Below are 10,429 nucleotides of genomic sequence, written 5' to 3'. Positions count from 1 at the left end.
AAAAAAACCCTCCTTTGAAATGTTTTTTAAATTGATTTTTATTTATTTATGTATGTGCATATGTCACATGTATGCTGATGCCCATGGAGGCCAGAAGAGGTCATTGGATCCCCTGGAGCTGGAGTCAGGAGTCACAGGCAGTTATGAACCTATATTGATATGGGTGCTAAGAACTGTCCTTAGGACCTCTGGAAGAACAGCAAGTGCCCTTAACCACTGAGCCATCTTTTGGAGGCTTCCAACTCTCCTTTGACATTTTTTTCACAAGTTCTTATCTACCATCACAACTGCTTGTGCATATGATTGTATTCCCAAGCACAAAAACAGCCTAGACCGGGTGAATTCCGGATAGTCAGTGATTCTTCTTTTTTAAGGACCAGATTATTGGTTTTATCTAATTTAGTGGTCTACCTTCAGTTGAAGTCACATGACTATTTACCTTCACAAGAGGCTCCAAATCTGCAATAACAAGAAACACTTTAGAAATGGAAGAAAAATATTTTAAGGTCTCTCTCACTCCCCATTCCCTTGTGATCAGATGAAGGCATTCAGATCAGATGAAGGCATTCACTAATAGAACAGTTCTATTCACGTTTGGGCTATTTTTTTCCCTTCCCAGAGATCCAATCCCCTGACAAAGTAACTCTACATCTGATAGAGATTCCCAGTTGCATGCAACTGAATCCAACTCAAACCAGCTCCAGAAAATTCCTCCCAGCACCGGCTTGAAAGGCTAAGGCTGAATATAGCCTGGGGCAGGTGAGCTCTCCGCCCTGACTGATCCTATTTGATGGACTCTTCCGATGACTTCGCCAGGATGAGGGAAGACCTCGCCAGGATGGAGAGACTGCTAGGCTGACCAAAGGAATGGCTGTCTGCATCATAACCAAAGACATTTCCTGGTACAGCACGTCACACCTAGGACTGTCTTCTCCCGGAGTTTATTGCTCAGATCAACGTGTTGCAACATCACCACATTCTTGCTTGGTCATGAAGCTGACTGGCTGAGACCATCGGCTTCAGCTCCTCTGGCGCGTCTGTCATGAGGCAGAGGACAAGTTGTCGGCTCCCCTTTCCTGTTTTGTTCCCTTGTGATTCTCTTGTGAGTTTCACTTTTAAAGCAAGGATTTGCTCCTTTGTTTGCTGGCTTGCTTGGTTTTTTTGAAATTTTATCAGGACAGAAGAATATACTATACTTAAATATTGGGAAAAAGAAGGATAAATTCCAAGAGAATTTGAATTTCAGAACTCGCCTGAGGTTCTTGGAACTGCTGAAATGTTCTACAGCTTGGTCATCCATTCATGCCAGAAGATCCATAACTGTCTTTTTCTTTTTGAGACAGCATCTCCCTGTGGCCATAGCTGGCCTGGAACTCACTATGTAGACCAGGCTGGCCTTCCTCTCACAGAGATCTGCCTGCTTCTGCTTCCCAAATCCACGGTCTATTGCAATAGCCCTTGTCAGCAGATGAGGGGCTGGATTTCCGGTGACCAGGAGTAGAGGAGGCTTCAGTCTCCCAGGGAACTGGAATTTGATTGTTTTCCATGAGAGCTGGTAACTAGTGCTTGTTGTTAGCAAAGCTAAACACACTGCTTAGTCATGCCTGTGGCTCCTGAGCTCCCTCATCTCAGTAAAGTCCATAAATATATATTATATGATATATATATTACATATGATAAGTACCCTCCACATTAGGTTTATCTATTCTCTCTCCAGCTGTCCATCCCCCTCCACACTCAGTCTCTCCCCACAGCCAGTCATTAAAAGGCTTTGTCTCAAGAGCCTGGAGGAAAGTGGCTCTTGGTAACCATAGGCAACCATGAGCCCTTGCTAGCAACGTGTGCTGTATTTGTAGGGCGCAGTCTCGCCACTAACCAGGGAGATGAGAAAATGTGCTTTAAAGGTTTTCTTGTGCAGTAAAATCACGGTCTTCCCCTTCTTTCCTTCTCTCCCCATTCCTTCCCTTCCGGTAGAATGATCAATCCATGGGTGAAATGCAGATCATCGGAGGCGAGGATCTCTCAATGCTGGTTGGAAAGGTTTGTTCTTGTAATTTTTGGTATGTGTCGACTTCTGGGGACATCTGTGTGACCCTCATGTAAGGTCAGCACTCCAAAAGCATTTCAGTCACACTCAGGGGCTTGCTAATTCATGCAAATGGATGTGTGAATCCCTTTAGTGATTTCTCCAGTCCAGAACCCTCCCTGCTAGCACACGGTGCAGACCAGATCTTCCCAGTTTCCAGTTCCAGGCTGATTTCAGACAACAAACTCTGGCCGTTGCCCTGTTTCTTTCCCACCCTTCTAGATACCTCCTAAAAAATGAAAGTTTCTCTTTTGTCTGCTTTACACTTAGCACTGCAGTGAGACATGTAATTGGGTTTGTTAAAATGTACAAAATAGGGAAGGAAAAGAGAATTTCTTAAGAGCGCATTTTTTTAGCCCTTTGCTTAAGGGATAACCCCTGCCCCCAATAAAAAGAATGAAACCTAGTAAATTATGGGGAAACATCCAATTTTAATTTGGAGTCCCAAATCTGCCCTTGACTAATTAAGGAGTGAAAAGGCTATTTGGATTTTAACATAAATACTGAGATTCTAAGGAAAGCCTGTTTTATTAAGCAGCCCCAGCTCTGTGGAATGTAATTTGAAATGCAAATTTGCTGGGAATGAAAGCTGCTAGGGACTGCAGAATTGTTTCTGTCACCTGTCCTGACCTAGCCTGGATTCACAGTCCCGGAACTACCTCCACTTCCTGAGTAGGATGGATCCGTCTATTACAGGGTGGCTGTTATTGTTATGCAATCCCCAGATGGAGAAAAAGAACAACAGCCACATTTAGTAAAAATATGTATCATAATACTGGAAACACCCGCGCCACATGGTCTCTGACTACGAAAGTTTCTTCCCCATACTCTGAGACAGCACCTTTGAGTACAAATGTTAATAATGGTAAATTTTGTTCCATGGCAAGTAGAATTAACTAGTTACTGTGAATCTGTCACTCAGATAATTCAATGTTAACTACTACATTCCTGCATGAAATGTCCTAGAAAGCTAAAATACTCAAGGCGATTTCCAAAAATTCATAACTTGTAACACCCCTGGAGTGCTCTTTAAATGATAAGGCATTTGGTTGTTTCCGTACAATTATTACTACACAAGGGAAAAATCTTGTTTGTGCTTTTGCTGAAAGCACTGTCAAAGTGAGAACTCTCAAAAGATTCCACAGTGATGCCAAGAAAAAGTTGTGCATGTAGATTTGTACAACACAGCCACTTCCCATTAGGTTGTGAAGTGATTCCTTCAAAGACCAGAGCTTCTCTCTTAAGTGCTGGTGGGGAGGGGAGGGGGAGGGAATGGGAAGGGAGGAGAGGGGAGAGAGGAGGGGAGGGGAGAGGGGAAGGGAGGGAAGAGGGGAAGGGAGGGGAGAGGAGAGGGGAGGAGAGCATAGCTTCTGAACAGATGAGTGAGCAGGGGGCATGGCAGCTCTCTGGCTTCAGACTGCAAAGACATCCCCCCTCACCCAGTGAGTACAGGGCTTGTGTGGGGGGGGGGCGGGGGGGGTACACACACAGCAGGCAAAGAAAGAAGTTAGCCAGGGTACATACAAGTAGCATCCACTTTCTGCTGACCTGACGGTTTCTTTCAGGCTACTGTGTGTTGCTTAGTTGTGCCTCTACACTCCTGTGTACAGAGATGCATTTCTGTATCTTTAGACATGTGTCAAGTAGAAGCCCTTGTAAGATGAATCAACAATGACTGGCCAGGTTCTCACCTGTCAAACAAGCTTGATTCTGAAGACTGTAGTTCCCCTACAGAGGGGATGCCTAGGTGAGCCAGGGCAGATCACCCCAACTCCCATAAGCCTTCAGCTGTGTCAGGGTATTTGTCCACCTTTCACCTCCCTGGCTACCGTCCAAATCTTGACCCTGCAACTCAAAATATAGTGTAGGCAAGCAAATTTTTCAGTGAAGGGTCGACTGCTAACTATTCTAGACTGTGTGGACCAGCAGTCCTTGGTACAGCTACTCAACTTTGGTGTTGAAGCAACCACAGATAATACAGAAACAAATCATATGGCAGTGCCCCAGGAGGTCCGAAGAGGGTCTTGGGGAGCTGGAGAGATGGCTCAGCAGTTAAGAGCACTGGTTGCTCTTGAGGAGGACCCAGGTTCAGTTCCCAGCACCACATGGTGGCTCACAACCATCCTAACTTCAGTTCCAGGGGGTTCCGACACCTTCTCCTGACCTCCACAGGCAGATGCACTTACACACATGCAGGCAATACACTCATACACATAAAATAAAAATAATAAATAAAATATTTTTTAAAACTTTATTTACAAAAACAGAGACAAGGCCAAATTTGGCCCATGAGATAGCAAGGTAATCACCACCTAGGAGCTTTTTAGAAATGCCGAATCTCAGAAGCTCCTGAGTTAGTAATCCTTTTCAACATCCCTGGATGATCTCTGCTTACTTTAAGACTTGAGAGGCACTGGATGTCCCCACTACTCATCCCAACCCCCTTACCCCACCCATCCTCCAGGTGTCCTCAGAGCCTAACCAATCTCTTTGAACTTCAACCTTCAACTAATTCCTGCCCCTTCAAACCATTCTCCACAAAGCAGCCCAAGGGACCCTCTTAAAATACAAATGGGGCCAACTGAAACCTTCCAGTGGCCTCTTAATTAGGAGTTGCCAGACTCAACAAAAACAAAACAAAAAGCAAGTCACCCAGCTATATTTCAACTTCAAATACTGTATAAAATTTCAGTATAAATAATGCTATACATACTTAGTATAACTATGTTTTGTGTGATATTTGAGACATATCTATACTAAAAATTTATTCACTGATTACCCAACATTGAAATGTAGTTAGGTGTTTGCATTTTCTCAGTAAGCCTTATTTCGTTGCTCAGAAATGCAATCCAAATTCCCTACTGCAGGGAGACCTTCTGATCCGGCTGGCAACCCCCATCACACTGTCATACTTTGCTAGCCTCATGGCCGTTAGACCTCCACTAGCTAAGAGCTTCCGGGCGACCCCTTGGACAAGTTGTGGCTTCTCCCCTGAACCCACATCCCTCCTCACTTTTGGGTCTCAGCCCAATGTCTGCTCCTTACAGGATGACCTCTGCTCACAGTGTGGCGCGAATCCTCTACCATCCCCTAAGCCCCAGTTAGTCTCTACATGCAAGCCCCATTTCCTTAGAGCGCTTTCCACAACTGACAATATAATGCTTACTTAGGGGCTTATTTTTATTTGCCTTTCCCCACCAGAGAGTCAGTGTGAAGTGGGCAGGGACCACCTTGTTCACCATCCCGTCCCCAGCCTCGGTTACACAGCCTGGCCTATCACAGGTTGGAATAAGTTGCGGGGGGGTATCATCTTCCATAGAAATCACAAAGTTTTTGGTTAATTTTGAGGGAAGACATGACAGAGAGAGATGTTAGATTTAAGTCAAATTGGCAATTCTTCGGGGGGCAAGTGATAGGGTTCAGTGTGGAATTTATCTGGTTAGTTCCCAGAGAATGGTTGGTGGGCAGGGGAGGGGTGGTGGTGACTGAAGTTAACGCAGGTAAGAGCAAAAGGACGTGTCAAATTAGAGAATGGTTGGTGGGCAGGGGAGGGGTGGTGGTGACTGAAGTTAACGCAGGTTAACTGGATTTACTTTAGGGCTGGAGGAGAAAAGTGTGGCGTGGAGAGGGCTAAAGGGTGGGCAGTGTGTTGGAAGAAGCTTAGAGGAAGTGAACGCTGTGTGGGGCGGGAGGAAAAATGACGCTGGGACTTAGCAAGCAGTCCCAAGCAGCAGAGCGCTGGCCTAGGGTTCACAAAGCCCCCCACCCCACCCCCCCACCTCCCCGGATTGATGGCCAGCACTACCAAAAAACGAGTGAAATTTTTTATTTACCTTTTGGGATGTCCTTCTCCTTTATGGATGAGGACACTGTATGAGTCAGACTTTTCAGTGCTGTAGAAAAGATGAGAAGACAACTAAAAAGAGGAAGACACATACATTGGACTCAGTTTCAGAGGCTGTAGTTAAGTCCTTTGGCGTGTGTGAGGGGAACACCATGATGGAAGGTGTGATGAAGGAGGGCTTGCTCAACTCATGGTAGCAAACAGAGAAACAGGGAGGGAGAGAGGGAGGGATGGAGGGAGGGACGGAGGGATGGAGGGCCTTTCTCTCACCTGTTCTTCAGTCTTACCATCCAAGGAGAGTTTGTAAGAACTATCAAAAGAAATTCCAGGGGGCTCGAGAGATTGCTCAGCAGTTAAGAGCACTTGTAGATGACCTGGGTTCAATTCCCAGCACCCAGGGGAATTCCCAGTTCCAGGAGTATCTGACGCCCTCTTCTGACCTCTGTGGCATTACATGACAGGGGTGCACTTACACAGGTGCACATGACACATGCAAACAATACAGTCATACACATAAAATAAAAATAATAAATAAAATATTTTTAAAGAAAGAAATACTCCCCACTAAACAAAAGTTTCAGAGGACCTATAAATCCATCATGTGGGGAATGCTCTGAAAGAAAAGGTTCTTCACGTGACTCATGTGGCAGCTGTCTGTAACTCCAGTTCCAAGGGATCCAACAGCCTCTTCTGTCCGTGGGCATTGCACTACATGGGTGCACTTACCTACATGCAGGCAATACACGAGTACATATAAAATAAAAATAATAAATAAAATATTTCTTTTAAAAAAGAAATTCCATAATCTTCCCAGTCATGCAGGATGTACACTAGCCAGAACAAATTTAGAATAAGGCCCTCGTGGTGGCGCACACCTGTAGTCCCAGCACTTGGGAGGCAGAGACAGGCGGATCTCTGTGAGTTCAAGGCCAGCCTGGTCTACGTAGTGAGTTTCAGGACAGCTGGGGCCACAGGGAGACCCTGCTTCAAAAAGACCAAAAAAAAAAACAAAAAAACAAAAAACGCCCTCAACACTCAATGAGTCCTTGTTTTAGTGGTTATGGGAAGTCTAAAACTGTAGTAAACGCCCACACTGGACAGCAGGCTGTTACCAGGTCACTCTCATGTTCCTGTCAGACTTTCCATCAGGCAGTCAACAAATGTGCATGCTCTAACCCTACAGGAACTTGCACTTGCCTTCTCTCATTCAGCCATCAGCACCAACTTCCTGAGTCTTTCCACCCCAAAACCCCTTTCTTTGGACTTAGAAAAAATCTGAAGAAGGAAGGAGTCTTGGAATTGTAATAATCTTAGAGAGGTGGAGGTGTGGGAGTGACACAGGAGAGAGGCATGGTGGGAAGCTGGGCAGGTCTGCACCTGCCTGACTACAGGAAGCAGGAACAAGGAAATGACAAAATATCTGATGGTGGACATTGTTTGGGTTTGTAGAGCAAATTGAGTGTCTCAGTGAAGAGTTGGATTGGCTGATAAAAGTACAGAGGAGTCAGAGGTGTCTGGGCAGAGGCAACATCATGGAGCTGTCAGGGATGAGCCTGACCAGGTGGAGGGAACTGTGAGAAGGAGGAGGAAGTGGCAGGAGGAGGGGTCAGCAAAGCCCGCTGGAGAGGTCACCCACAGGATGAGGATGTGGAGGAAGAGGTGCAGCAAAAGGGAAGGGAAGGAATAGAAAAGGGCTTTAACTGAATGTGTTTATGAAAGAACTTGAGAAAACACCTGCAAACAGCCCGCCTGCTGGGTGACTTCTGAGGCCCTCCAAGACCCGAGAGCTAACACAGGAAGAAAAAGCAGACCCTCTCTCTCTCACTCCCTCCCTCCCTTCTCTCTCTTCCTCCCTCCCTCCCTCCTCTCCCTCCTTTCCTCCTCTCTCTCTTTTTCCTCCCTCCTTTCACTTTCAGGAGAGGCTAGCTGGCTGAGTCATGGTTCTAAATAGGTCAGTGCTGCGAATAAAGGGAGCCCTCACCAGTTCAGTTCACTGGCCTCTCCCATCCAGTGGTAAAAGCGTTTACTCCCAGTGCTTAAGGTGTCTGCACAACGCATTGCATTCTCTGGTTGATTTTTTTTTCAAAGTTGATTTAATCCTGGCGCTTATAAGATATGTGAATCCATTTAAGCAGGAAGATTTTATTCATTTCCAAGAGAAACCTCTGAAAGGGTGGAATAAAGTCAAACCCAGGAAACAGGCCCAGATCTGGCAGGGAGGAAACACAGCTGTGCAGGTTTTCAGGACAAACGCTCCCCAATCACAAATAAGTTTCTAATCAAATGCCAGAGGGAAGCATCGCAGCTTGCCAAAGTCTCGCCTTGGCTGGCTTCACTCTTTAAATCATCCCTTTTTATTACCTCTGACTAGGCTAAGAACAGCGGTGGCAATGCCCCCTGACGATGACGCTGGTAGTTTTGTGAACTAACACATAAAATGAAATGCTCAGCAGCATTTCTCGGTGAGGTTTAGATCCACACTGCTCCTCATGGTCGGCACCCCCATGCAGCCTACCTTTGCCACGCGGGTCCCTCTGAGCGTGATCACACCCACAAAACCTTGTTGCTGCTGATGACTGGTTTGTGTTTTTCTAAGCTTAAAAGTAGGAATGGCCTACTTAAGAAAACTATTTGTGATTATACGATCCTTGTCTTCTTTCTTGCTCATTAGGAAGCTCAGTGTGATTGACTTTGCTCAGACCGCTCGCTGAAGAGAGAGCCCCCCCGTGGAATTTTTGCCTGCAGCCTCCGCTGATTTTACTGCCTTTCTGGGAGGAAGTGAGTTAGGTGTGATGAAATGACTAAGACAGTAATTGGCAAGCATCTCAGAGTCAGTGATCGGAGTTATCAGATGGGAAATGTTTGGAAGCACAGTGCGTTCTGAAAAAAATTCCCAAGGTTGCCCACTCAGAAAATGGGAATTTTAGAAGATTGCTTTGAGCAAAATTAAAGCAGTAGACAGTAACAAAAGGTCGGTTAGGGAGGAATTGCAGATCATCAAGGAAAGATGGAGGCGATGTGTCATGAGTAAAATGAGCTATGGAAAGTGAAAGAAATGAGTCAACTCCCTCATTCATTCTGCAGTTTTCCTTCCTTCCTCTCTCCCTCCTGCCCTCCTTCCCTTTTGCCTGTCCGTCTCTTCCTCCCTCCTTTCTTCCTTCCCTCCCTCCCTCCCTCCCTCTTTCTTTCACAGGGTCTTCCTATATAATTCAGTTGACCTCAAATTCATGATCTTCTGCGTCTGCCTCCCAAGTGCAGGGATTGCTAACGTGCACCACAGCACCCAGGGCACTCGCCTTCCTGGCTGGCCTTCTACTACCTGTCAGTCCCCATGTTCTGTGCTGATCAGACAGATGGAATACGTTTGTTCCTTAGCTCTTGGATCTGATCTTGGTCACATGAAAACATAAATAGATGTGTTGTGTTCCCTTAGACACTAATGCAAGTGCTTCCAAGGCTGAGAAAGTCACATCTTCTCTACCTCAGGCCTTCACACCGCATCATCCCATGATAGAAAGCAAAAGACAGGAGAGGGAATGAGAGGGCAAAGGGTCTAGCTTGCTTTATAGCGATCTGCTCTTGTGACGGCTAACCTGCTCCTTCAGTGGTGACAGCAATCCATTCTTGAGGGCAGAACACATGATCGGGTCACCTTTTATTGTCCCCACCTTCCAACAATTAAGGTTCCAACACATGAACTTCGGAGAACACATTCAAGCCACAGTAAGATCCAATGTGTGGTCTTAGACTGAACAAGCTACAAAGGTGTGATTAAGCCCAACTGGAAGAAATTTGAATATGTAAAACATTTTGGTTAGATGTGACATTTTGGCTTTATATACTAGAGAATGCCATGATGTTTAATCTATTTTAAAATACAAAAGAACGGGGCTGGAGAGATGGCAGCAGTTAAGAGCATTGACTGCTCTTGCAGAGGACTCGGGTTCAATTCCCAGCACCTACATGGTGGTTACGAACGGTCCTTAACTCCAGTTCTAGGGGAATCCGAAGCCCTCTTCTGACCTCACGGCATTGCACTATATTTTTTATTTTATTATTTTTATTTTATGTGTACGAGTGTATTGCCTGCACTGCATATAAATAGGTGCACCCATGTCATGCAGTGCCCATGGAGGCCAGAAGAGGGCATTGGAGCCCCTGGAACTGGAGTTATAGATGGTTGTTAACCACCTTGTGGGTGCTGGGGAGCAAGCCTGGTTCCTCTGCAAGAGCAGCCAGTGCTATTGACCTCTGAGCCATTTCTCCAACCCCCTCACTTTTAAATTCTTTAAACAGTTATATACACATTAAAAGTTTAGAAAAACTTAGGGATGGAATGTAGCATGGTGATAGAGCACTTGTTTGCCTCTATTTGAGGCCCAGAGTTTCATGCCCAGCACTATCACCCAGAAAATGGAGGAAGAAAGAGGGTTAAGGAGGGAAATTTTCTGTGTTCAAACATGATTTGAATATGTTTTAAAAAATCAAATTAGCTATAT

General features: G+C 45.6%; 1 protein-coding gene and 1 long non-coding RNA gene across 12 annotated transcripts in view; one reads left to right on the top strand and one right to left on the bottom strand.

The window, feature by feature from the left end:
* LOC108490759 overlaps positions 1-8,682 on the bottom strand; it is a 16,373-nt gene extending 7,691 nt beyond the window's left edge. The window contains exons 1-2 of the long non-coding RNA XR_003849341.1: positions 8,446-8,682; positions 5,920-5,979 (exon numbers count right to left, since the gene is read on the bottom strand). This is a non-coding gene — a long non-coding RNA (uncharacterized LOC108490759). The remainder of the gene's footprint in view (positions 1-5,919; positions 5,980-8,445) is intronic.
* The window catches only part of Prtfdc1 (phosphoribosyl transferase domain containing 1), a 94,020-nt gene that overhangs the window by 72,583 nt on the left and 11,008 nt on the right, over positions 1-10,429 (top strand). For 9 of the 11 annotated variants that reach the window (XM_008831734.2, XM_029562912.1, XM_029562911.1 and 6 more), the window contains one exon: positions 1,975-2,040. The exons of 1 other annotated variant lie outside the window; for it this stretch is intronic. In XM_008831734.2, coding sequence (XP_008829956.1) covers positions 1,975-2,040 — 66 coding nt within the window. Of the gene's footprint in view, positions 1-619; positions 1,550-1,974; positions 2,041-10,429 lie in introns of those variants that run through there. One more of the 11 variants, XM_029562915.1, reaches the window with a different exon arrangement.

Source organism: Nannospalax galili, unplaced genomic scaffold, assembly GCF_000622305.1.
Source record: "Nannospalax galili isolate Female #2095 unplaced genomic scaffold, S.galili_v1.0 scaffold14, whole genome shotgun sequence".
In the NCBI taxonomy this organism is placed as follows: domain Eukaryota; kingdom Metazoa; phylum Chordata; class Mammalia; order Rodentia; family Spalacidae; genus Nannospalax; species Nannospalax galili.
The sequence above is the reverse complement of the archived record's forward strand: the minus strand, read 5'-3'. Positions and strand labels throughout refer to the sequence as shown.